The sequence below is a fragment of the Vipera berus genome (assembly GCF_964194415.1).
Source record: "Vipera berus genome assembly, chromosome: 1".
NCBI lineage: Eukaryota > Metazoa > Chordata > Lepidosauria > Squamata > Viperidae > Vipera > Vipera berus.
The window spans coordinates 285,045,830-285,073,791 of NC_138202.1; the positions used below are offsets into that span (position 1 = coordinate 285,045,830).

General features: G+C 42.4%; 1 protein-coding gene across 2 annotated transcripts in view; it reads right to left on the reverse strand.

Annotated features, from left to right (window-relative positions):
• COG2 (component of oligomeric golgi complex 2) overlaps positions 1-27,962 on the reverse strand; it is a 40,346-nt gene that overhangs the window by 9,954 nt on the left and 2,430 nt on the right. Inside the window, exons 2-10 of one of the 2 annotated variants that reach the window (XM_081333295.1) lie at positions 18,206-18,367; positions 16,390-16,455; positions 9,014-9,094; positions 7,267-7,367; positions 5,830-5,938; positions 5,002-5,181; positions 4,438-4,562; positions 1,875-2,001; positions 1,350-1,489 (exon numbers count right to left, since the gene is read on the reverse strand). In XM_081333295.1, the coding sequence (XP_081189421.1) occupies positions 1,350-1,489; positions 1,875-2,001; positions 4,438-4,562; positions 5,002-5,181; positions 5,830-5,938; positions 7,267-7,367; positions 9,014-9,094; positions 16,390-16,455; positions 18,206-18,367 (1,091 nt within the window). The remainder of the gene's footprint in view (positions 1-1,349; positions 1,490-1,874; positions 2,002-4,437; positions 4,563-5,001; positions 5,182-5,829; positions 5,939-7,266; positions 7,368-9,013; positions 9,095-16,389; positions 16,456-18,205; positions 18,368-27,962) is intronic. The other variant, XM_081333296.1, reaches the window with a different exon arrangement.

The window sequence follows — 27,962 nt, forward strand, 5'->3', positions numbered from 1 at the left end:
CTAAATCAATCCTGTGATCAGAAAAGAGTAGGAGAGGCATGACGCATCACTATCTAAAATGGTGAGAGGAAGTGATCTGGATAAGTGCACGCAACGTAGCTCTTGATTATACATCTGGATTGCTAGTCAATTTTAGAAGGAAAGTCTGACAGATGGAAAGGCCGGGCCCAGATAACAGGAGAAAGGGATTTGTAGAAAAGGGGGAGTGGGGATTTCTAGACCTCTGAGACCTCTTCATAAGTTTCAGCACAGGTTTTTCTACGCTCTCTTGTTTTCATTGTAACTTTCAATCCAACAACTGAGATTTTGTAATCTGGATCAAAATTCAGTATTATTTGAGAGGAGCTAAATTATAATTAAAGAAAGGAGGACAACTGCTTCTTAGTTATGCCTATAATCCCTTATTCTCCTAAAGATACTCTACACCACAGCAGGAAGAAAAGCAGCATAGAAATTCTTTCTGATGACCTACAGTTAGGTCTTTGGACCAAAGCACCTCCCATTTTCCACTGATTTGCAATGGACACAGGCACAAGGTTTTGCAAATAATTCTAGGGGATAGAAATCAATAGTTCTTTCCGATACCTTGAAAACTTTTGTTTAAAAAGAATGATAAACTTTTAAGAGGGCTTTTTCAATCAGGCTTGTTTCAGAAAATAGCTTAGGTGCTGACAGTGTATAAAATCTTATTTCTGTTTAACTGAACTCACGGTAATTTCTATCCATTTTTCGGAGAAATGCTATAGATTGTAAAACTAAAATCACACGGAAGTGAAAAGCTTCAATAAAAGTAATCAAGAGGTTTTATTACACTTACATTGTTGCAGTATAATAAAGGTTGCATAAATATGGATAGAAATAAGGGTTCTAAAATAAGATTTATATATTCAGATCACAGATTAGCCTTGGTGGAGCAGTGGGCTAATGCCTCCTTAAGTAACACCAGCTGCCTGCAATTAGTGCAGGTTCGCATCCCACCAGGCTCAAGGTTGACTCAGCCTTCCATCCTTCCGAGGTAGGTAAAATGAGGACCCAGATTGTTGGGGGCAATTAAGCTGACTTTGTAATAATGCCGCTTGGGGCCCCCCGAAAGCCCTAATAAGCAGGCATATACATAGAATGAAGGCTACTGCTAAGCTTGTAAGCTGCCCTGAGTCTTCGGAGAAGGGCGGGATATAAATGGAATTAAAATTAAAAAAAATAAGATGTTCCAGAAGGCATACTTTTAAAAGAGGTATTCCCTTACATTTGGGGGGGGGGAAGGGAGAAGCTCATTTTTAATACATCTTTTCGCTTGCATATTTTAAAATGTTTTTTGTATTGTTGAAGAATAAAACCAAGTCACTGACCTTATTTGGAAATAAACTGGCAAATTCCACTTATCATTAAAGCTCTGGTAGGAAGGATGTAACCTCAATCTTTTTACGCTGGCTTGTGAACCACACTGCCGTTCAAACTTCCTTACAAAATCCATACTTATGTTGTATTTCTGAAGGCAAAAAACATGCATTAAGCTGTGTGTCAAATTTCTTACAGAAGTAGCATCATTTTCTTCTCTATCCAATCACTTTATCTCATTTTGAAAACTATGAAACTAGCAACAATATCCTATTAGCAATGGAGATATTTATGTGAAGAGAGAATAATATATTTTTTGATTACATTTACATAAAACTGCACTGAATCAGAATGTTAAGTCTCCTATATTACAGAGTACAAACTTTCTCTTACAATAGTATTCATCTCTGTAAATGAAGAACATATGTTATTTGCAACTGAACAAATTATGATAAATATGTAATATTTAAATCTAACAGTCTGTATCCCTTGGTTTATCACTGCAAACTGTGGTGAATATATAAATTTAAAATTACCTCATGAAATAAATCTGGGTTTCCAGGATTATATAGAGATGGCAATTTAATTTCTAAACCACGAACGATTTCTGGCCATACGGAATTTACCAAGAAATCATATCCAGGAACTGTATTCCCTCTTTCACTGCAAAATTAAATCAATATTCCTGCTATAAATAGCTCTAATAAAAAAATCAGAATTTACAAAGAATGTTGCATATGTTGCAAGACATTTTTTAGAAACAGATTTTTTGAACACTGCAGATTCCCAGCAATTGTTAAGATGCACTGGATTCTAACACTGGAATATTTGTGAATTTTTTTTAATTTTTTACAAATCATACCTATGCAAAGAAGTGGCATTTGAGCATAGGGACCACCTGAGTATAATAGGCAGGCATTTTAGCACAGTGACAACTTGGTTATATTGTAGTCCACACTGTTCTTACTGCAAATGTAAAGGAACATTACTAAGTTATTTTTCTGAAATTCATTCCAGATGCATAAAGAAAGCACGCCAATACATTTCTGGAACCTGAATACAAACTATTATGAGCAATTATCACTGCAAATTGAAGCCAAAGAATGCTTCCAGATAGGCAGCTCTTAAAGCTATCCTTTTATTCTTTTCCAATGAAAGTCAAATGTGGGACTGCAGTTGAGCTACTGCAGTGCCAGTGGTATTGTGCTTCATGAGTGTCCTCAATATCCTGTCCATATCCAGAGACTTTCTGCATGCTCTCCCCCGTAACATTTTTTATCTGAGTCCAACTTAGTTTGTAGAATTGAGTTGTGAAGATTGGGGTGAATACAGGTGGTGCATCAGGGATCCAATTTCCTTTCAAACAAGTACCCCTTTAAAGTTAAATGTTCATATTATAAAGGCCTCCAGCACTTTATGTGTAAGGGCAGGACACGTCTCAACAGATGCATGGCTTTTCCAATTACATTTACGGTGGCCTTAAGAATGTAGAGAATGATATAAGACACTTTTTTTCGTTCCAAAATTCCAATTTCTAAAGATGTGTAGCAACACATAATATATTTAAATACATTGTATAGTTGCCAATAACTTAAGTAATCTAAAGAAAATAAATCCACTATAGTTCTAGCTTATTACACAATAAATATTAACCATTTTAAAATGAACATAAAAGACTAAACTTCTGGATGTATTAAGAAACTTAATTATTAGCAAAATAATAATCATATGAAGAACATATAAAATCATAAAATAAAATAATATGAAGAACATAATGCCAAATAATTTGAAATGTATTTCTGCGGTCCGTTTAGGTAAATTTTAAACTTCAATAATTATGACTGCTGCACTGACTATCACAATTAATAATTATAAGTAATAATTACAGTTAAGAGTATAGTGTTTAAGACACCAGGCTAGAAAGTGGGAGACTGTGAGTTCAAGTTCCGCCTTAGCCATGGAAGCCAGGTGGGTGACTTTGAGTCAGTCACTCTCCCTCAGCCCAACTCACCTCACACGGTTACGGTTGTGGGAAAAATAGGAGGAGGAAGGTGTGTCGGATATATTTACCACCTTAGTTATTTGGAAAAAACGGGCAAATAAATAAATAAATAAATAAAAATTACACATTGTTAACCAATGAATTTATGAGGCTTCATTTTATTCCACTATGAATTAAAATGTATTCTATTACACTGCAATAAACTTATAGCTGAATTAGAAATTTATTACATATTAGAGCTGTTACTGTTATCGTACAAGCCAATTCGAAAATCATTTTAAAACTGTTAGAACCTGCCTTGAAATCTCAAAGATCATTTTACAAATTGTAGAAAGAAACAGATGATCTTCCACCCTATATATTCTCTAATGTAGCAATCCCCATTTTTCAAAATATGTGATGAATTAAATACACCATCTTGGATATATCTCTTGATGTGATTTTGGCCCTCATAAACGAACTACTTGAACTTGAAACAAACAGTTCATAGATTTTCATGGCCCTGTCTAGGAATGCCATAATTTTCTGTCACATCCACGTATGTAAACACTGCACTGAAATTAAAATAAATCAAACAGTAACTATCCAAACCACAATGAAAATATGTTAAATTACATCCCTAAATCTCACAGAAATACTGTATTATTTTGGGGGATACATTAAAAAAAATATTGGTGAGAAAAACTGATTGTAGAATATTTCTTAAAAGTTAGAAAGGAATCCTATGTGAAAAACCTGGATCCAGGACTAAAAAAAAATCATTATGCCAAGTAAAGTAAGAATAAGATTAGATTTTCAAGATGACATATAACTAATGTGACTTTCTGCATGATAAATCACAAATATAAAGTATTAGTCATGGTAAAGTGGGTGAGAAAAGAATATTGACACGATTTTTTCTTAATCATAAAAATGAGCTACATTGCAATGAAATAGTCAGTCAGCAGATATCTATTTATTACCGAAGATAATGAATACTAAAAATCACTCCCTGGCCATCAGAGCTTCTGTTCATATAATTTAAAGACTGTTTAACAGAAGCTAACAGAAATCTGTTAACAAAATTTAACAACAAGAAAAAAAAAGATTTAAATTACCTTGAAATGCCTCCTCCTGTTACCTCACGTAAGAGACGGCAATGGAGAGGAACAAACTCCAGCAATTTTGAATACATAGTCTGGAGACCATTTGGATGAGACTGAACATACTGTTCTACAATCACCTATGAAAAAGCCTGAGTGTCAAACCTCACACTAAAATTCACATATTTTTTTTTAAAAAGACACTTGGAGCCTACAGTCCCAATCCTTGTATTTATACATCAATATGTTAATTTTACGGGAGGAGGATAGTGGTTAATTTAGCCTAAAATATTCATATGCAATTTTTAATACACATTACATAATTAACAGCCTTCTTTTATCATGGTAACTCCAATGCTATCAAGTGATAATCATGCTGCTTTCTGCTCTAGCTTTTGGAAAATCAGAGCTGGGAGGGCCACTGAGTCCAACTCCCTGCTCAGTGCAGAAATCCAAATTAAAGCATACCTAACGTATATCAGTCTCCAACTTATGTTAATCTCTGCTTGAAACTCTTTACCTTCTTTTGAAAAATGAAGAGTCACAGATATGGACAGTCTCTGTTCTTCCATCACTTACCTCATCTATATATGGTTTCACAAGGACTTCGCCAACTAATGCCTCGGCATCCCGTGTTTTGTCTATCGTTGCATAGGTACGTAGGCAATGTCGTATTATGTCGATGTTAGAGGTCTGAAGTCCTTCTAACAGCAGCCCTTCTAGAGATTGCTGCAGTGTTGCTGTTATGCCAACTATACGCTATGATTTTTCAAAACAGAATGAGGACAATTGTTAGCTGCATTGGAAAAATGAATGAGATTCATTACTATCATTAATTTATTTAAGAAGTACATATTATTCTCAAGAATAATACAATATCAGATTAAACAAACTGATATTATGAATCATGGGTTGCTGGCTAACAGTCCACTGAAGCTTAAACGACAAAGTATTTGTTGGTCTTTAAGGCAAGCAAGAGAATAATATAGCAACTGAAAGGGATAGTAAGATTCCATTTAATTAATATTCACATCTAAAGGTTACCATAAGTACAAGCAATTATTTTTAAGAAGCATTTGGTATTTGAAGCATATACCGTACTTATTGAAATATATTGCATTTAGTAACTAAGTAATGGATTGCTTTTACTTGATTTAAAGTTAAATGTAAACTGAATTAAATAAATACATTCCCTTGACATTCTCTAGGCGACAGGAGTTTAACCGATATATTTTATATTTTTCTGTTTTGTTTTGATCTCAAATATGCACCAAAGACTGCCAATCCTTTGGATGGCATCATTTAACTCAAACCTATTTAAAGCTGATTAGTAAAAAGACTCACAATAAAATAGAAAGCAATGTTGCTAAGGTGTGTGTGTGTGTGTGTTAAACATAGCATACTTACTGGTTTCAGCTTATCTAAAAGGGGCATTCCTTTGCTCTGTACCGCATGAAATTGCAACTGGTTGAATTCGGTAGCGATTCTCTCTAAAATCTGTCCGGTCAGAAGTGGACTTGAATTGGCACACAGAAAGACATAAATTCAGTACAGAAAACAGCACATGGTTTATTTCTCCATTTCTCTCTTTCCCTGTGTTTGAGTATATAAATATATAGAAGGGGAGTTTCTGTAATCTGTTCTGAACTATCAGCATTAAATTTAGCAGGACCAATGGACCCAATAAGAAGGCTCCACAGTTTAGGAAGGAATAGCTTTGAATTGTATTGGCTGAAATTACTGCAAGAGGGAACAGACCTAGATCACACGATTACAGTGGCCCAAGCCCCACCTTTATTTCCCCTTATGTAAATAAATGAGTGACAGCTTTTCAATTACCTAGAGAAATAATTCCTTAAGCCAGGGATCCCTAACCCCTGGTCCGTGGACCAGTACCGGGCCGTGGCATGCCAGCAACTGGTCTGCACAAACAAAGAAAACCCCATCCACAGGATACAGGCAGCACACAAAACCACGACCCCTCTGATCCACGGAAAAAACTTTCTCCATGGAACCGGTCCCTGGTGCCCAAAAGGTTGGGGACTTCTGCTTTAAGCCATGAAACCTGGGCCATTTTTCAGCAACAGGGGTCATGTGAATTACACAGTGTACCTGTGGCTGATCATATGCATCTAAATTAGTTTTAGAACAACTTCTTTTTAAACACTAGTTTTCCCTCAGAGAAAAGAAGAAAGCTGTGTCTTATAAAGCATACACAGCATCATCAGCCATAGAGGACTCATATAAATTTCAGAAAGATTGGGCTACTTGTAACTCATGTATTGTTGTTGTTAGCTGCGAAGTCGTGTCCGACCCATCGCGACCCCATGGACAACATTCCTCCAGGCCTTCCTGTCCTCTACCATCTTCTGGAGTCCATTTAAGCTCACGCCTACTGCTTCAGTGACTCCATCCAGCCACCTCATTCTCTGTCGTCCCCTTCTTCTATTGCCCTCGATCTTTCCCAGCATTAGGCTCTTCTCCAGTGAGTCCTTCCTTCTCATTAGGTGGCCAAAGTACTTGAGTTTTAGCTTCAGGATTAAATCATTAAATTTGTTGATATGCATATAGCAGTAATAGTAATTCAGGGAAAATATTATGACTACGGCTGCATTTTTTGAAAAGAGTTTTTAGAAACCCATAGTCTCAATATTCAATTAGTTTATTCGAGAAAGCCCTGAGAAAATAAATATATTATGCCATACTGGTCTTTTGGGAAGCAAATATATGCTCTTCTAAATGTTTAGCGGGACTTATTATTTTATCAGACCAAATATACTTTATTGGTAAACATATCCAAAGAAAAACAAATTGGTGAATGAAAATAAAATTTAATTGTCATACCTGCTTACTTCTAATGATGTTTCTTTTGAATTTTGGGAGTGTAGAATTTTCTCTATCTTCTCAACTGATTTAATAACTTGAATAAGTCTCAAGACACAGACCTAGTTTTTTAAAAAGCAAATATAACTGTTTTTAAGGTTGATTTTGATCTGCCGCTAAACCTAAAATAGTCTTGCTCTGCTATGTCAAGTTTCTCTGATTACTGTCTGCTAGACACCAATATTTCTGAACACAGCAAAATGTATGTTGAAGTGAACTGAGAGAATGAACAAGGATTAAATTGCAAAGCAATATATAAGAGCAGAGTGAATGAGTCAAGAGGAGGGAGAAAACAGAGAAAGTTGTAATTGGAGGGAACTGTTGAGATTTTTAAAGAGAGGAACAAAAGGGAATGCAGGAAGCAGTGTATGGCTGTGCTGGAAGCAAGGACAGAAAGACATAGAGAGGTATAGAGAATGGGATTGGGGCAAAACAGATTTAATTCTTATATCTTTACTTTCTTTGGCTAATCTTCCTGACAGTGAGGACAATTGATCAGTGGAATAGCTTGCCCCCAGAAATCGTGAGTGCTCCATCACTAAAGATTTTTAAAAAGAGGCTAGACAGTTACTTGTCTGAGATGGTATAGGTCAGTGATGGTGAACCTTTTAGAGACCGAGTGCCCAAACTGCAATCCAAAAACCACTTACGTATTGTCGGGTGCCGGGTGGGCATGGCCCATTGGGTGGGTGGATGTGGCTGCGGTGGTAATGGCAGAATGGGTGGGACTAAAAAGTTAAATCAATCAATCCCAACTTTGCGAGATTTTTTTTCCCCGCGAGAAGTTGAAATAAATTGACTGATTGAACTTTTTTTTTTGCACATGGCAGCGGAGGCCTAAAGCGAAAAGGTTTTATAAAACCCAGCTGAAGGCCTAGGACTGGGGTGACGGCGCGTGTGCCCACAGAGAGGGCTCTGCGTGCCACCTGTGGCATGTATGCCATAGGTTTGCCACCATGGGTATAGGTTCTCCTGCTTGAGGAGGGGGCTGGACTAGAAGACCTCCAAGGATTCTATTCTATTCTATTCTATTCTATTCTATTCTATTCTATTCTATTCTATTCTATTCTATTCTATTCTATTCTATTCTATTCTATTCTATTCTATTCTATTCTATTCTATTCTATTCTATTCTATTCTATTCTATTATTCTATTCTATTTCTAATTCTAATTCTAATTCTAATTCTATTCTTACTTTGCCTACCCCAAAAGGAAACAGCATAATATATGCATATACAAATGCTTATATAAGTCCCCTAAAGAACATATTTGAATGCATTCTATACTTTACAAATGGGAAATATAAACTATATAAGAAATAATAATCTTATAAGGTAAACCTGGAACTAGAATTAGCCAACTTTTCAGTTTGCTGTCTTAAAGGATAGCACAAATAATTAGCATGTATATGGTACTCCAAGCAGCAAAGGCACTTCAGCAGTCACCTATCAGCCTATAATAAGATCAAAAGTAGTAAATAAATAAATCTACAAAAAAACCTTTGTGCTAGAAAAATAATCAAATACAAAACACGTGCATCATAGGACAGATCTCTATTTAAGGCAATTTTCCATTCACATTCTGAAACAGCCAAGTTTCACTAGGTTTCCAAAAAACCAACGTTTTAATGATTAGATTTCAAAACAGATATATATTTATTTTCATCTACTTATGTTGCTCTTTTGATGTACAAATACAATCAAATACCTTTTTTCCCCTGATATCTTCTTGTTTAGACAAATGGTCATCAATTGCACGTATTTCTTCACTAACACATGACTTAAGACTCTATGGAACATCAACAAAAGTATAAGCTTCACAATGTTTGTTTAACCAAACAACAAAACATGCACCTATTAACACAATACATTTTGCAAATGGACAACACCTTAAGAAAAAGCCAAGAAATTTCAGCCAAAAAAGTGTCGAAGCAGTACTTCAACTATACAATCTCATTACATTTTGTAGAATAAGAATTGTTCCAGTATCAACAAATTACATCAGTTATCTTTGTGCATGAGTGGTTCATATTCATTCCAACAATTTCATTTCATTTCAATCATTTCAATTTTTTAGGTCATCCAATTATTCCTGCATGACCTCCTGGGTCTTTATAATAGCTCCTACTTTTAGTTGCATACAAACTAAAGCAAAAAATTATTAAGCAAGGAACTCTTACTTTCTTAGATTTATTTTTAATTGACTTTGTTGGCATTCTTATCCGCATTGTTGAATTCTCAAAACAGGAGAGTCTTAACTTATATATCTAAGAATAAAATAAACCCAAAGAAAACAGTATTTCACCTTCTAAAACCTGGTGTTTTTAATGGTAAGATCATAAATAGTATATCTGCAATGGAACACTCAGCACAATGATCCACACTGGCTTCCTTAATAGACTCACCTACTCAGATTCACTTTAAAGAGAACTAAAGTGAAACATCATTTGATAGCATTTTGAATCCCCTCTACTTTTGTGTTGAGTTGGGTGGCCTTATAAATGTAATAAATACTTAAATTACACCATAGTTTTCTTCTTTAAAAGTGGAAGAAATGGCCTAGATGGAATATTTCCAAATGGATTCACAGTTGGCTGAACAACAATAGCCAACACATGATCCTTAATGGGTTTATGTCCACATGGAAGGAAATATGAAGTGAGGTACCTCAGGTTTTGTCTGGGACTCAATACCATTTGACATCTTCATGCATGACTTAAATGAGGGAATCAGATATCAAGAATCAGCGTGATTTTAGGCGGTATCAGCAATCTCCCCCAAGCTTGAACTCTCAAGCTTCCTCCTTCCGTTATATATTCAAGATGGACAGTATTTAATATTTATTTGTTATGTATATGTAGGGGTGTGGGTCTATACATATGTTGTATATAGTATGTTTAGGTGTGTGTCATGTATGTTTCACTTTGAGAGGGGGCAACTAAATTTCATTTTTGATGTGTGCCATTGTGGCCACAGTAAAAAAAATGACAATAAAGGTTATCTTATCTTTATGTCATCTGAATATTTTATGAGCATACAGATTATGATATCTGATTATGATCATATGTCAAGAATCTTGATACATTTGAACATTGGACCCTATACAACAAAATGTTGTTCAGTGTCAGGATACAAAAAATTCTGCACCTAGGCAGGAAAAACCAAATGCATAAATGCAAGATAGGAGGTGCCTGGCTTAGCTATATTTCTTGTAAGAAAAATTTGGAGGTCTTGATAGACCACAGATTAAATCTTTTTAGAAATGATTCAGAGAAAATTCAGCTGATCTTTCAGCCTTTCTCCTAGAGTAAACAGGTGTTCAACAAAAATATAATGTGTGGGACTATAGTTAAAATTGCTTAATTGAAAACATACAGAGTAAGTCCCAAGTATTTTAAATCATTTGCTGAGCTTTCAACTGTTATTTTAACTTTAAAAAATCTTGTCATATAAACCTATCATAACATCCCATAGTACTGATTTATTATTTGCTCTTCTTATTCAATGCAAGACAAAGTTTGACTTAGGCACTTTTAAATTTCAGCTCAACAGAAAAAGATAATTTCAACCTACGTGCTAAGAAAATGTAATACCATGCAGTCATAAACACATCTGTATGTTTAATACGTCTTGAATTACCGTATATACTTGAGTATAAGCCGAATTTTTCAGCCCACTTTTTGGGCTGAAAAAATGCACTTCGGCTTATACTCCAGTCAACAAAAAAAAAAGAACTTACCGAGGACTTGCGCGCGGCCGAGCTACTTTGCCTGACGCTGCTGGGGTCGCCCGGGTGCCTCTGCTCGCCCTCAGCAGCACCTGGCCCAGAATCACATGCGAAACAAGCCCGGCAGAGGAGCCGGAGCGGCGAGCAGAGGCGCCCGGCCCAGATCCTGCAAGGCCCGGCCGAGACGCGCCCCCAGCAGCGGAGCTGCTCCGGCTCCTCTGCCGGGCTTGTTTTGCATGTGAGCTACTTTGCCTGATGCTGAGAAGACCCGCTTGGGCACTCGGGTTGGTGTCAGTCTCCGCAGGCCCTTCTCGTTTCCAGGAACGTCAAGCGCGCTTGGCTCCCCACCCCCACGGCAGGGCAGGGCAGGGCAGAGACTTGCTCGCCCTTCTGACGGCCCTGAAGAGAAACGAAGGGCTTGCAAACTCCCCGCGAGAAGCTGGGCGAAGCGCGCGGCTGGGCGAGTGTGTGCCTGCGCGCGTATTTACGAAAGAAACGCTCCGAGAGTTCTTCTTTCTCCGCCCCCTTGGGGGGAACTCTAGCGACTACTGTAGCCGCGCTTCTCTTCTCGGCTCCGAAAATAGGGATTTCTACTCTCTCTCTCTCTCTCTCTCCCCTCCCCACCCCGCATTCTCCTGCCTCTTCGATTGCGACAATAAAAGGGCGAAGGGTGCGCTGGTTTCTTCCTCCTTCCTCCCCCCCTCCCCTCCCCTCCCCGATTGTCAGGTGAGGCAGCTGGAGGTCTGGCCGGGAGATTGTAGCCGTTTTGAAACGCCGCGTCTTGAAACGCCCGATCAGCTGATTTTCGGGTGGAAGAGCCGCGGCTTGAATCTGTTTGCATCTGCCTGAATTAGACCGAAACGGCCTGAATTTGACCAGAGTTGCTTTGTAATGGCTGGAGGAACTGCAGAGGAGGTCTTGCCGGGAGATTGTGGCCGTTTTGAAACGCCGCGGCTTGAAACGCCCGATCAGCTGATTTTCGGGGCGGAAAGAGCCACGGCTTGAATCTGCTTGTATTTGTTTGAACTTAACCAGAAACGGCTCGTAATGGCTGGAGGAACTGCGGAGGGAGTGAATGCTCCAGCCTGGAATATTTGGAAAGGCTGGGGGAACCGGATGAACTGCAGCTTAAGCGACTGTTCCCGGAGGAGCCATGGCTTGAAACGCCCCAGTTTTGGGGCAGCGTTTGCTTGTTCCCTCCCTCCCTCCCTCCCTCCCCTTTCCCTCCTCTCTAAATCCTTCCTTCCTTCCTTCCTTCCTTCCTTCCTCCCTCCCTCCCTCCCCTTTCCCTCCTCTCTAAATCCTTCCTTCCTTCCTTCCTTCCTCCCTCCCTCCCTCCCCTTTCCCTCCTCTCTAAATCCTTCCTTCCTTCCTTCCTTCCTTCCTTCCTTCCTTCCTTCCTTCCTTCCTTCCTTCCTTCCCCAGCCCTAATCCGGAAAGTGGAAGGAAAGAAGAGTAAAGGCTGGGCGGAGGAGGAGGGGAAGTGCAACCCTGCACTATTCAGCTCAGTGAAGTCACGCTTGGTTAAAAAACAGATTTAATAATAATAATAAGAAGAAGAAGTTGGGCTGATCAAATGTTTCAATAATGACTGAAGGAGGGCTGCTTGTACCTTGGTCTTTGTGCTGGTGTCTTGACATGCCAATACACTAGTACGGAAAGCTGCCGTTCACTTTCGGGGGGAGGAAAAAAAACACAACAACACCGCACGCTTTCCGCCCCGAAAATCAGCTGATCGGGCGTTTCAAGCCGTTTCAAGCGTGACTTCACTGAGCTGAATAGTGCAGGGTTGCACTTCCCCTCCTCCTCCGCCCAGCCTTTACTCTTCTTTCCTTCCACTTTCCGGATTAGGGCTGGGGAAGGAAGGAAGGAAGGAAGGAAGGAAGGAAGGAAGGAAGGAAGGAAGGAAGGAAGGAAGGAAGGAAGGAAGGATTTAGAGAGGAGGGAAAGGGGAGGGAGGGAGGGAGGAAGGAAGGAAGGAAGGAAGGAAGGAAGGAAGGATTTAGAGAGGAGGGAAAGGGGAGGGAGGGAGGGAGGGAGGGAACAAGCAAACGCTGCCCCAAAACTGGGGCGTTTCAAGCCATGGCTCCTCCGGGAACAGTCGCTTAAGCTGCAGTTCATCCGGTTCCCCCAGCCTTTCCAAATATTCCAGGCTGGAGCATTCACTCCCTCCGCAGTTCCTCCAGCCATTACGAGCCGTTTCTGGTTAAGTTCAAACAAATACAAGCAGATTCAAGCCGTGGCTCTTTCCGCCCCGAAAATCAGCTGATCGGGCGTTTCAAGCCGTTTCAAGCGTGACTTCACTGAGCTGAATAGTGCAGGGTTGCACTTCCCCTCCTCCTCCGCCCAGCCTTTACTCTTCTTTCCTTCCACTTTCCGGATTAGGGCTGGGGAAGGAAGGAAGGAAGGAAGGAAGGAAGGAAGGAAGGAAGGAAGGAAGGATTTAGAGAGGAGGGAAAGGGGAGGGAGGGAGGAAGGAAGGAAGGAAGGAAGGAAGGATTTAGAGAGGAGGGAAAGGGGAGGGAGGGAGGGAGGAAGGAAGGAAGGAAGGAAGGAAGGAAGGAAGGAAGGAAGGAAGGAAGGAAGGAAGGAAGGAAGGAAGGAAGGATTTAGAGAGGAGGGAAAGGGGAGGGAGGGAGGGAGGGAGGGAGGGAACAAGCAAACGCTGCCCCAAAACTGGGGCGTTTCAAGCCATGGCTCCTCCGGGAACAGTCGCTTAAGCTGCAGTTCATCCGGTTCCCCCAGCCTTTCCAAATATTCCAGGCTGGAGCATTCACTCCCTCCGCAGTTCCTCCAGCCATTACGAGCCGTTTCTGGTTAAGTTCAAACAAATACAAGCAGATTCAAGCCGTGGCTCTTTCCGCCCCGAAAATCAGCTGATCGGGCGTTTCAAGCCGTTTCAAGCGTGACTTCACTGAGCTGAATAGTGCAGGGTTGCACTTCCCCTCCTCCTCCGCCCAGCCTTTACTCTTCTTTCCTTCCACTTTCCGGATTAGGGCTGGGGAAGGAAGGAAGGAAGGAAGGAAGGAAGGAAGGAAGGAAGGAAGGAAGGAAGGAAGGAAGGATTTAGAGAGGAGGGAAAGGGGAGGGAGGGAGGGAGGGAGGAAGGAAGGAAGGAAGGAAGGAAGGAAGGAAGGAAGGAAGGATTTAGAGAGGAGGGAAAGGGGAGGGAGGGAGGGAACAAGCAAACGCTGCCCCAAAACTGGGGCGTTTCAAGCCATGGCTCCTCCGGCAACAGTCGCTTAAGCTGCAGTTCATCCGGTTCCCCCAGCCTTTCCAAATATTCCAGGCTGGAGCATTCACTCCCTCCGCAGTTCCTCCAGCCATTACGAGCCGTTTCTGGTTAAGTTCAAACAAATACAAGCAGATTCAAGCCGTGGCTCTTTCCGCCCCGAAAATCAGCTGATCGGGCGTTTCAAGCCGCGGCGTTTCAAAACGGCCACAATCTCCCGGCAAGACCTCCTCTGCAGTTCCTCCAGCCATTACAAAGCAACTCTGGTCAAATTCAGGCCGTTTCGGTCTAATTCAGGCAGATGCAAACAGATTCAAGCCGCGGCTCTTCCACCCGAAAATCAGCTGATCGGGCGTTTCAAGACGCGGCGTTTCAAAACGGCTACAATCTCCCGGCCAGACCTCCTCTGCAGTTCCTCCAGCCATTACAAAGCAACTCTGGTCAAATTCAGGCCGTTTCGGTCTAATTCAGGCAGATGCAAACAGATTCAAGCCGCGGCTCTTCCACCCGAAAATCAGCTGATCGGGCGTTTCAAGACGCGGCGTTTCAAAACGGCTACAATCTCCCGGCCAGACCTCCAGCTGCCTCACCTGACAATCGGGGAGGGGAGGGGAGGGGGGGAGGAAGGAGGAAGAAACCAGCGCACCCTTCGCCCTTTTATTGTCGCAATCGAAGAGGCAGGAGAATGCGGGGTGGGGAGGGGAGAGAGAGAGAGAGAGAGAGTAGAAATCCCTATTTTCGGAGCCGAGAAGAGAAGCGCGGCTACAGTAGTCGCTAGAGTTCCCCCCAAGGGGGCGGAGAAAGAAGAACTCTCGGAGCGTTTCTTTCGTAAATACGCGCGCAGGCACACACTCGCCCAGCCGCGCGCTTCGCCCAGCTTCTCGCGGGGAGTTTGCAAGCCCTTCGTTTCTCTTCAGGGCCGTCAGAAGGGCGAGCAAGTCTCTGCCCTGCCCTGCCCTGCCGTGGGGGTGGGGAGCCAAGCGCGCTTGACGTTCCTGGAAACGAGAAGGGCCTGCGGAGACTGACACCAACCCGAGTGCCCAAGCGGGTCTTCTCAGCATCAGGCAAAGTAGCTCACATGCAAAACAAGCCCGGCAGAGGAGCCGGAGCAGCTCCGCTGCTGGGGGCGCGTCTCGGCCGGGCCTTGCAGGATCTGGGCCGGGCGCCTCTGCTCGCCGCTCCGGCTCCTCTGCCGGGCTTGTTTCGCGTGCGAGCTACTTTGCCGGCCGCTGCTGAGGGAAGATCTCTGGAGAGGAGCATAAGGTGAGCTGCTGCATTTCCCAGCCTCGGCTTATACTCGAGTCACCAACTTTTACCATTTTTGGGGGGTAAAATTAGGGGTCTCGGCTTATATTCGAGTCGGCTTATATTCAAGTATATACGGTAAGTACTGATTTACAAATCCAATTGTTTATTATTCTAAAAAAAAGTATTTATCCATATATACAACCCTGGAAAACTTAGCTGTTAATGAATTACTGAATAGCTGGTTTGGTCCAGTGGCCCAAGCTAGATACTACTATACGATGAGTTCTAGTCCTGGATTACACATAAATACTGGTTAAGTGACTTTGGGCCTAATTTGGAATATTAGATAAGTTGACTATTGTGGTTTTAATTGCAACAACCAGGGCTTTTTTTGTCATAGAATGCTCAAAATGGAGTTCCAGCACCCTTTTTGGATGGAACCTTGTAGGGTAGGCAAGGCGGGTTGTATGACATGTGTGAGTTCCGGCACCTTTTTCTTTTACAGAAAAAAAACCACCGGCAATAATTATTATGATTTTAATTGTAAGCTGCCCAGAGTACCTTTGCAAAGTAAGAGTGGCATATAAATTTAATAAATAAAATGTTCACCACCTGATTTTTTTTACAAAAATAATAAAGGTGGGAATGTACTGTAAATAGATAAATGCATAATAACTATAAACTCTGTTCCATTGTTGATATTTACAGGGTTTTTTTTCTTACCATGCAGAGATGTTCTTAAATTATTGAACATTTTGCTTTGGAATTCTTAAATTCTAACCTTAAAAAAAACAACTGTCTGTAAAGCATTTACAGGATTACAAAATACCTATGAGGTAGCTATGGCCTTTACATGAGAAAATATTTCAGAACATACCATAACTTCTTCTCGCAACTGTCCCAAAGGCACTGAAAGCTGATTAAGGGCTTTGTCCATGCCAACCTAAAGAAATTCCCAAAACATATTACTATTAATGAGCAGTTAAAAATAAAATCAAAGCAATGTTTTTCCTCTCGCTTCTTTACTGATATATTCTAGTTGCTGATGTTTTAGCTTTCTAAATTTGTTTGTTAACACTAAACATCAAATATTAGGCATGTAAAACAGATTCTGCAATGTATTCCATTTCTACTGAGAGCAAATGTTTAAAAATGTATCGAGTCGATTTTTCTTGTATATGCTATATTTCTAGGGATTGCCCATTTTAGTCCTAACACCAGCACTAGCTTTATTAAATAGCTAGTTTTCACAGAAAGATGACTGGGGGTGGGGGGTGGTAGGCAGGGATAAGACACATGTGTTGCCGGGTCATGTAAACTCCTTACATGCAATATAAAAGGGTAGAGTTTGTATCACAACACTTTTTTTGGTCATTTTGATATCATTGTGGCTGTGAATGCTTCCACCTTTGGGGCGCTTGTATCTCTCAATCTCTTATTTTTTTTTTAGTACTTTGAGACATTTTGGCTTTATTGTACATCTTTGATTTTCTAATAGTAGATGTTTCCTTGGTAACATGGCATTTGCTTACTTACCGTATTTTTTGGACCATAAGACGCACTTTTTTCCCCCTAAAGTGGGGGGGGGAAATGAGGGTGCGTCTTATGGTCCGAAGGTGATCCGTATGGCCAGCCACAACCTCCGCAAGTGGAAAGCAAGGGAGATTGCCAGGAGCACGAATCGGCACGTGCTGAGAAACGCCGATCTCACGCTCCTGCATTCTCCCTCGCTCGGTTTCAGCTTCCCTTGCTACAAGAGAAAGCAGGCTGAAACAGAGTGAGGGAGATTGCCAGGAATGCGAATCGGCTGATCTCGCACTGCTGCAATCTGCCTCGTTTCAGCCTGCTTTCTCTTGTAGCAAGGGAAGCTGAAACCGAGCGAGGGAGTTTGCAGGAGCGCGAGATCGGCCGATTCGCATTTCTGGCAATCTCCCTCACTCCGTTTCAGCTTGCTTTCTGCAAGAGAAAGCTGGGCTGCAGGGCCGCCTCCGCGGGTACTGCTCTAATGCAGAGAGGGAAGGAAGGAAGGAAGGAAGGGACAATGGGAGAGGGAGGGAGAGAAAGAGAGAGAGAGAGAGAAAGAGAGGGAGAGAGAGAGAAGGAGAAAGAGTTTTTTTTCTTGTTTTCCTGCTCTAAAAACTGGGTGCGTCTTATGGTCCGGTGCGTGTTATGGTCCGAAAAATACGGTAATTATTGTATGCTACAAATCTTTCAGTGCTTTTGAAATGAAACACTTACTGACAGAAAAAAACCCAAAAACAGACAATATACCCTGCGGTAAGATGGGCAGCCAATAAATTTTATAAATAAATAAATATATAACTCAGTAGCAAATCACTTTGTTCTTTATTTAGGTCACAAATTGCCTGCTCTGGAGAGCCTACGTGCTAAAATGTGCATCTACTATGTGCCACATGCTCTCTTCTCAACAGGGTGCATTATCAGATTGCAGGCAGCCTGTTAAATAGCTTGGAACTAGACCAGAAACTCTTAAAAGTCACATTGAAACTCATAGGACTACTAGTCATACAACTAACTTAACCATTGTTGATTTAAATTGGACCTCACCATAAATAATTTTCTTTGCAGTGACATTTCTTTCTATGGCATATTTAATCTTAGATGCTCGGGGAATATATAATATAAATGGTATAATATGCACTAAACACACGTAAGGCAATCTGACAATTTACCAGGTTGGTAGAGAGATTAACAAAGTCTGCATAATCCTTGTTTATTAATTCAATCATGGCAGTTTTAAGAAGCTTGTAGTATAATTCAAGATCATCACGAAGTTCTTCCAACTGAACACGTTTTCTGCACTCTGACACAAAGTGATCAACATTGAAGTCTGGCTGCAAAAGAGAAAAGTATAAAAAAGCATAACTGTTGAGAAATGATCTATCATACAAACTCTAATTCTTTATTTTTTTAAAAAAAAACAACTGGATTTACTTATTTATGAAATATATAAGCCACTGCAATGCTAGGACAATGGGTAGCTTGCACTATAGAGCTATCTCTATATATCATCAAATGAGAAAGACTGGAAAAATAATCAATTATTCAGAAACAAAAGCATAGCACAGGGGTCCTACCCATTCTTGACTCAAATCGTGGGGAAAGAAGCTTTTTTTTTTTTAAGATGAGGGCAATACATGGGGGAACTGTCCTCCAGAGGACAGGCATTATGAAAGATGTCACCAGGTGACCTTGTTTAACTGATATTTAACTGATGTGCTTATGAAACTTCCTGAAGAGATAATGAACTGATTACCATGGTGCCCTTTCAAAGTTGTACTGCTGAGGGACAGGGTGGAGTCATAAATAATCTTTTGTTTTGAGTTTATTCTAGGTCAGACATGTCAAACTCGCAACGTCATGTGACGTCGCGCGACGTATCGGAGCTTTTTTTCCCATTGCCGGCAATGGGGTGGGCGCGGTTTTGTTGTGATGCATCCGGCCCGTGGGCCGGCAACTTGACACCCCTGTTCTAGGTGGTTTGGGGTTCTTTTTAACAGGAGGAAAATTTACATATGACAACTTGGGATGAGTTCTAAGGAAGCAATTGAGGAGTTTTGAATTTATTTATTTATTTATTTATATTACATTTATATCCCGCCCTTCTCCGAAGACTCAGGGCGGCTTACAAGCTTAGCAGTAGGCTTCATTCAGAGAACTGCGTATGTTCTTGACCTTTCTGCAGGCACAGCAAGGCAACACCAAGTATATGAATGCTGTGTAATCATTAAGTTGCTGGTCTAGGCTGGGGATATAAAATTTGGCTTGATTGGAAAAAATAAAACTAGAATCAACAAATGGAGCTAAATGATAAGGGGATTTTAGATGTTAGCATTGTACTTCTTGCTTCCCAAACTAGAAAATTCAATACCACAATATAGAATGATGACCTGGGAAGTCTTCAAAGAAAATGATCCAAGTTCATGAAATACAAGCAATCAATGGGCATGAACACACTATCAACTATACCTTTGCTATCAAAGTCAGCGTGATTCTGAATCTCAAAAATATCATCCATTTGGCTTTCACACAGGCATCTATTTAGTCACTGGTGGAATACATTCCAGTTGCTTTCTGGGTGCAACTCAAGGTGCTGGTCATTAGCTTTAAAGGCCTATTATTGTCAAGCGCGGGAAATCAGGAAATCCAGGCAATTCAAATGAATATAAAGGTTTATTGCAAGCTTAAGCTCTCTCCCAGAATCTGAATTACTAATGGTCAAAACAAATTGCTGGTAGGTAAGAGTCAGTGGAAATCCAGGTGGGCTGGACTTAGATCCTTCGTGGGCGTGAAGGGACTCAAGATGCTGTGTTTGACCCCTCCCTCGGCTCAGCATGGTCATCTCCTACACACCTATACGGCACAAGGCCAGCTCATTTGCAGGACTGCCTTTCACTAAGGACTTCTATCCATTCCTACCAGGTCAGCTAGGGTGGGCACACTCCTAGTGTCTTCTAAATATTGCCAACTGACAGGAGCTAGGAAGTGCACTTTTTCTGTGACAGCCCCTGCTCTATGGAATACCCTGCCCCCTGAACTTTGGCAGGTCTCCACCATGCTAGCCTTTCATAAAACTTTGAAGACCTGGCTCTTCCCCCAAGCACTGGGCTAAGATGACTGCACATCAAAAGTTTGAGCATTTGGATTTTTTTTAGTTTTTCATGTGTTGAGTCATATATTTAATACGCTTTTGTATGTTGCTTTAAATTCTGATCGGGAGCGTCCCAGACTTGGTTATAAGATGGCTATATAAATGTTTTAAATAAACTTAGGTAGCTATTGGATTTAGGTCTAATTACAACTTTGCTCTACTTATTATACCTATACTGTTCTTTTCAAGCCAAATTCATTTCTAACAACTCCTACACCATGCTACCTGGGCTGCATATATTCTAATATCTCAGGACCAGATGTAGTTAATGGGGAAAGGAGTCCCTACAGATTTTATTTCACTAGTCGTTACTGACTATAGGGGACATGCTCATCTCCGTTTCGAGGTCATGAGCCATCACATTTCCGCGGTCATGTCAGCATGACATCACGGAGTGCTTTCTCCCCACCAAAGTGGTACTACTTGCATTTGTATGCCTTTGAACTGGTAGATGGGCAGGAGCTAGGCAAAGAGAGTCGCTCACTCGGTTGCACAATGCACAGGTCTCAAACCAAGGGTGCCGACTTTTCAGCTGACAAGCCCAGCATCTTAACCACTGAGCTCTCGTGCTGCCCGATAGTTAAATTAGATTAATATAAAACAAACAAAAATTCCAATGAGCAAGAAAAGTATACAGAGTTGTATGTAACAATTAGTGAGCCAAATGTTTAGATGAATATGATGATATAATTTCAAGTTCAATTTGTCTTCCATTTTCTCAGTATGTACACACTATGTTTATTTATTATATTTATTGGTCACCCATCTCAACACACGGTAACGCTGGGTGGCTATTTGAATAAGCTTATTGTGGTCCTCAATGGAACTACATCTATATGGAGGGAAGTGTGCAGTGGGATGCCCCAAGGGTCTGTTTTTAGCCCAGTGCTCTTCAACATCTTTATCAATTATTTGGATGAGGGGATACATGGGGAATTCATCAAATTTGCAGACGACACCAAGCTGGCAGGAATAGCCAACACTCCAGAAGATAGCCTTAAGATAGAGAAGGATCTTGACAGAATTGAACATTGGGTGCTAAATGAAATTTAATGGTGAAAAAGTAAGGTTCTACACTTAGGCAAGAAAAAACAAATGCATAGGTAGTGTGTGGGTGGTACCTTGCTCAGAAATAGTAACTGTCAGAGGGATCTTGGAATCCTAATGGACAATTACTTAAATATGAGCCAACAGTATGCTGTAGCTGCCAAAATGCCAACATAGTTCTAGGCTGCATTAATAGAGTGATAAAATCAAGATCACGTGAAGTGTTAATACCATTTTATAATGCCTTGGTAAGGCCAAACCTGGAATACTGCATCCAGTTTTGGTCACCATGATATAAAAAAGATGTTGACCCGCTCCCTCCTTAATCAGGAGGTGAGGGAGGAGCCCTTGCAGGGTCGTGCCGAGGAGTTTAGCCAACATCTGTCGGACAAAATCGCTCGGATCCAGACCGGTTTGGACTCCGGCTGGGCAGAGTCTGACGGTGAGGACATGGGCGGTCTTGGTGATGTCATCTGGGAGGAGTTCGATCCTGTGACTCTGGAAGAGGTGGACAGGATTATGGGGAAGCTGAGCTCCACCACGTGTTTATTGGACCCGTGCCCCTCCTGGCTGGTTTATGCGGCTCGGGAGGGGACACGAGGCTGGCTTCAGGCAGTGATAACTGCTTCTTTGAGTGAGGGCAGTTTTCCCGCCGCCTTGAAGGAGGCGGTGGTGAGACCCCTCCTCAAGAAGTCTGCCCTGGACCCAGCTGTTTTAAACAACTATCGTCCGGTCTCCAACCTTTGCTTTCTTGCGAAGGTTGTTGAGAGCGTGGTGGCACATCAGCTTCTGTTGTTCCTGGAGGAAGATTATCTGGACCCGTACCAATCGGGCTTCAGGCCCGGGCACAGCACGGAGACGGCATTGGTCGCGCTGGTGAATGATCTCTGGCGGGCTCGGGACAGGGGTTGTTCCTTTGTCCTAGTCCTATTAGACCTCTCAGCGGCTTTTGATACCATCGACCATGGTATCTTACTGCGGCGTCTCAGAGGGTTGGGAGTGGGAGGCACCATTTTACGGTGGTTCTCCTCCTACCTCCTGGGACGTTCGCAGTCGGTGTTGGCAGGAGGGCAGAGATCGGCCTCGAGGCCTCTCATATGTGGAGTTCCTCAGGGGTCGGTCCTCTCGCCTCTCCTGTTCAACATCTATATGAAGCCGCTGGGCGAGATCATTCGTGGTTTTGGGGTTGGGTATCATCAATATGCTGATGATAGCCAGCTTTTCATCTCTACCCCAAACCACCCCAAGTGATGCCCTCGATGTGATGTCCCGTTGCCTGGAGGCGGTTCGGGTCTGGATGGGGAGGAACAGGCTTCGGCTCAACTCTGACAAGACTGAGTGGCTGTGCGTGCCAGCATCTCGGGAAATTCAGATTATTCCATCTCTAATCATGGGGGGGGTGAGATATTACCCCCCGTTGATAGGGCTCGCAACTTGGGTGTCCTCCTAGACTCACAACTCTCCTTGGAAGATCATATAGGAGCTGTGACTAGGGGGGCCTTCGCCCAGGTTCGCCTGGTGCGCCAGTTGCGGCCCTATCTGGACCGGGATGCCTTGCGTACAGTCACTCATGCGCTTGTGACCTCCCGTTTGGACTACTGCAATGCTCTCTACATGGGGCTACCCTTGAGGACTACTCGGAGGCTTCAGCTGGTGCAGAATGCAGCCGTGCGAGTGGTGGTGGGGGTTTCCTGATACTCCCATGTAACACCTCTACTCCGCGAGCTGCATTGGCTTCCAGTTGCCCTCCGGGTAAGATTCAAGGTGCTGGTAATGACCTATAAAGCCCTAAATGGCATGGGTCCGGATTACTTACGGGAGCACCTGCTGCCGGCATCAACTTCCCTTCGTCCAGTGCGCTCCCACAGAGAGGGCCTCCTTAGGGTGCCGTGGGTCAAAGAGTGTTGACTGGCGACTCCCAGGGGGAGGGCGTTCTCTGTGGGCGCACCAGACCTTTGGAACCATTTACCGGTTGAGCTCCGGATGGCTCCCGACCTTTGCTCCTTCCACCGTGACCTAAAAACATACTTATTTGAACAAGCCGGCCTGGTCTGATGGGTTTGGGGTATTTTAATATTATTGTATTAATTTTATTGTAATTGGGCTGCATTATTTCTTTTATAACTTTTGTACACTGTATATTTATTGTATTTGCCCTGTACACCGCCCTGAGTCCTTCGGGAGAAGGGCGGTATAGAAATTAAATTATTATTATTATTATTATTATTATTATTATTATTATTATTATTATTATTATTATTATTATTATTATTATTATTATTATTCGGGAGAAGGGCGGTATAGAAATTAAATTATTATTATTATTATTATTATTATTATTATTATTATTATTAATAATAATAATAATTATTATTATTATTATTATTATTATTATGTTGGGACTCTAGAAAGAATGCAGAGAAGAGCAACAAGGATGATTAGGGGACTGGAGGCTAAATCATATAAAGAATGGTTGCTGGAATTGGCTATGTCTAGTTTAATGAGAAGGACTAGGGGTGACATGATAGCAGTGTTCCACAAGGCTCCATCTTAGGCCCAGTACTCTTCAATATCTTCATAAATGACTTAGATGAGGGAATAGAAGGGTAACTCAGCAAATTTGCAGATGACACTAAACTGGAAGGAATAGCCAACACCCCAGAAGACAAGCGCAGGATCCAAAAAGATCTTGACAAACTTGAACAATGGGCTCTATCCAACAAAATGAATTTTAATGTGGAGAAAAGCAACTTTTACATTTAGGCAGGAAAAATCAAAGGTATAGGCACAATTAGGTGAGACCTGGCTTAAAAACAGCAACTGTGAGAGGGATATTTGAGTCCTAGTCAGTGCTTTTTTTCTATAAAAAAAAGGTGCCGGAACTCAAGAGGTGCTGTCACTGGGAGCGATGCCAGTGTCTTGCTACGGCGTTGCTGCCCGTCCTATGCACCCCTGCCCCTGCGGCTCAGAGCCACATGCCGCGGGGATTCCCCTCCCTGCAGTTGCCATGCCGCGGCCCGTGCTGAGCCCCCACCCGGAGCTGCTCAGAACCCCGACCCAGAGCTGTGTTCCTCGTGGCAGTGGTCTCCAGCACCAAACAGTTGATGGCCTCCAGCACCAGCACTCGTTCACTTACTGCCCTGTTGCTTCCAAATGCAGTGAGTGAGTGAGCAAGCAAGTGGCGTTTGGAAACGTTTGGAAGCGATGGGGCAGTAAGTGAGTGTGTGAACGAGTGTGCACGTTCAGCAAGTGTGATGTATTTGTGCTGGCATTTCTAGGCCTCTTTCCAACCACATCCAGAAAAATTTGTAACAAACATTGGAATTCTCAATGCCATGTTTGGTATTTCCCAGCAATCTGTTACTGGAAGGAAAAAGCAATCCCTGCTGCGTTACTGATCCCAGAGAAGCATTTGCATGTATCCTTAGGGTGCCATAGTTATGGATGCAAAGTTGGCATTTCTGGATGTAATACAGATATTTTGGACTTATTTTTGTTTCTTCGCATGTTTGATATTTTTAAAAAGGCATATGCTACTGACTATGCTTATGCACATATGTAACATCTTTTGCTAGGATACATCACTGCTTGTCCAGAATGTGAAAAGTGAAAGATTGTGACTAAACAAAATTTTAATGTACAGAGAATACCACCAGAAATTATTTTAGCCTTTTTAATAAATGTTATTGATGTTAAGCTCACCATGGAAAACGTCATATATTGTTATGTATATACTAGGTCAATTATTTAAAGACTGAAGTGCAACATAACTAGATTCTAAATAATCTATTTTTCAAAACACACAACAGTCCAAACAGTAAAAGTAAAGTCCAAATTAAGCATATTTCATTCTTAAGAATTAATTTGAAGTGGTTTACTTGTAATAGATGGTTATAGATTCAAAACAGTTTTCAAGAGTGTACAAAACATACCGTATATACTTGAGTATAAGCCGAATTTTTCAGCCCACTTTTTGGGCTGAAAAATTCCACTTCGGCTTATACTCCAGTCAACAAAAAAACTTACCGAGGACTTGTGCGCGGCTGAGGCTTTGGTGCTTCCGGGATCGCGCGCACCTCTCCCAAGCCACCGCCGTCCGGAGACCTGCCGAAGTTTGGGAGGTTTGGGGAGGTGCGCGCGCAAACCTCCCCAAACGTCGGCAGGTCTCCGGACCTCCGCGCCCTGCCTGCCTGCTTCTTTCCGCAGCGGAAAGAAGCAGGCAGGCAGGGCGCGGAGGTCCGGAGACCTGCCGATGTTTGGGGAGGTTTGGGGAGGTGCCCAAACCTCCCCAAACGTCAGCAGGTCTCCGGACCTCCGCGCCCTGCCTGTCTGCTTCTTTCCGCAGCGGAAAGAAGCAGGCAGGCAGGGCGCGGAGGTCCGGAGACCTGCCGACGTTTGGGGAGGTTTGGGGAGGTGCGCGCGCACCTCCCCAAACCTCCCCAAACTTCGGCAGGTCTCCGGACGGCGACGGCTTGGGAGAGGTGCGCGCGATCCTGGAAGCACCGAAGCCTCGGCCGTGCGCAAGTCCTCGGTAAGCTCCGGGCGGTCACTTGCTTCGCGTCTCCTGAGGGAAGGGGGGGCGACTGGAGCGGGCGTGTTTCCTCGCCTGCTGGGCGCCGCGATTTGCCCGGGGAATGCGCGGGCCCCGAATGGCAGCGTGGAGCGAGGAAGCGGACAGCCAGGGCTTCCCCGAGAGCCGCGGCCACACAGGGTATTCCTGTGTATTCAGGCTTGCAAAATGGCGGATCGAGCCTCTGCTGGCGGCAGAGGCTTGCAGAGCGCGGATCCAGCCTCCACCAGCGGCGGAGGCTTTCAGAACGGCGGATCGGCTTATACTCGAGTCAATAACTTTTTCCAGTTTTGGGGGGTGAAATTGGGGGTCTCGGCTTATACTCGAGTCGGCTTATACTCAAGTATATACTATTTTTTTCAGCACAGCTAAATTAGACATATTACATTGAGAAAAATGTTTCTCATTTCTTTCCTGTTTCCTTTATTGATTTCATTGCAGAGATGTTAACATAGGAAATAGATTATTTTGTTATCTAATTTTACCTTCCAAAAGACAGAAGCAGATGAAAAATGTGAGGTTCTTTCCTGTTGGCTTTTTTGAATTAGCTCTTTTAGATTCTAAAAGTTTAGTTCCTAAAGAAGTAACCTTGTAAATAATTTTAATGCCCTCCTCTAGTGCAGGGTAGGCAACCTTGGCTCTTTTATGACTCAAGGAGTTCAACTCCCAGAATTCCTGAGGCAGCATGGCTCAGCTTGGAAACCTCTCTCTTCCCCCTCAGCGTGGCTGACTCAGGATTTCTGAGAGTTGAAGTCCACGAGTCATAAAAAAGAGCCAAGATTTACCCCTCCAGTAGGCTATCGAAAGCCAATAGAGGGAACTTTTTTTTCTTCTTTGCAAAAAAAAAAAGGTGCCGGAACGCCATTCTGAGCGTTCTATGAGAAAAAAAGCCCTGGTCCTAGTGGACGATCACTTGATTATGAGCCAGCAGTGTGCAGCAGCCACCAAAAAAGCTAATACAATCCTGGGTTGTATAAACAGAGGCATAGAATCAAAATCATGTGAAGTATTAGTACTGCTTTATAAAACCCTAGTAAGACCACACCTGGAATACTGCAACCAATTTTGATCACCATACTACAAAAAAGATGTTTAGACTTTGAAAAAAATTCAGAGAAGAGCAATTAAAATGATCAAAGGCCTGAAGACTAAAACATATGAAGAATGGCTGCAGGACTTGGGTTTGGCTAATCTAAGGAAGGTGGGACGCGGTGGCTCAGTGGGTTAGGACGCTGAGCTTGTCGATCAGAAGATCGGCAGTTTGGCGGGTCAAATCCCAAGTGCCGCGTAACAGAGTGAGCGCCCGTTACTCGTCCCAGCTTCTGCCAACCTAGCAGTTCGAAAGCACGTAAAAATGCAAGTAGAAAAATAGGGACCACTCCGGTGGGAAGGTAACAGCGTTCCGTGCGCCTTTGGCGTCTAGTCATGCCGGCCACATGACCACGGAGATGTCCTTGGACAAGCGCTGGCTCTTTGGCTTTGAAACGGAGATGAGCACCGGCCCCTAGAGTTGGAAACGACTAGCACGCATGTGCGGGGGAACCTTTACCTTTACCTAATCTAAGGAAAAAAAGAAACAGGTTTGACATAATAGCAGTATTCCAGTATTTGAGGGGCTGCCACCAAGAAGAGGGCATCAAACTATTCTCCAAAGCATAGTGAGGACAATGAACCAGTGGAATCGCTTGTCTTCAGAAGTTGTGGGTGCTCCATCAGGTTTTTAAGAAGAATCTGGACAGTCACTTGTCTGAAATGGTATAGGTTCTCCTGCTTGAGCAGGGAGCCGGACTAGAAGACCTCCAAGGTCCCTTCCAGCTCTGTTCTATTCTAATTTATGAAATATACTTGTGTTGAGTTAGACCAAAAATCTACTCACTCTTACAGCTACTGTGGTTTAATGGTTAGAATGATAAATTAAATGAACTGGATAACTTTGGACTATCTCTTAACATGATTTTACCTCATACGGAAAAAAGGGGTATGTGGTAGGAGACACAGGAATTTATATATTTGCCATCTTGATCTTCTGGAATGCAGGCAGAATATTTTAATCTACTATTCTATATCACAATAGTTAATTTTTAAACATTTAAATAATTTATATTCCTGCCCAACTCAATACAATTTTGTGAAGCTTACAAGAAATAACCAAGATAAAAAC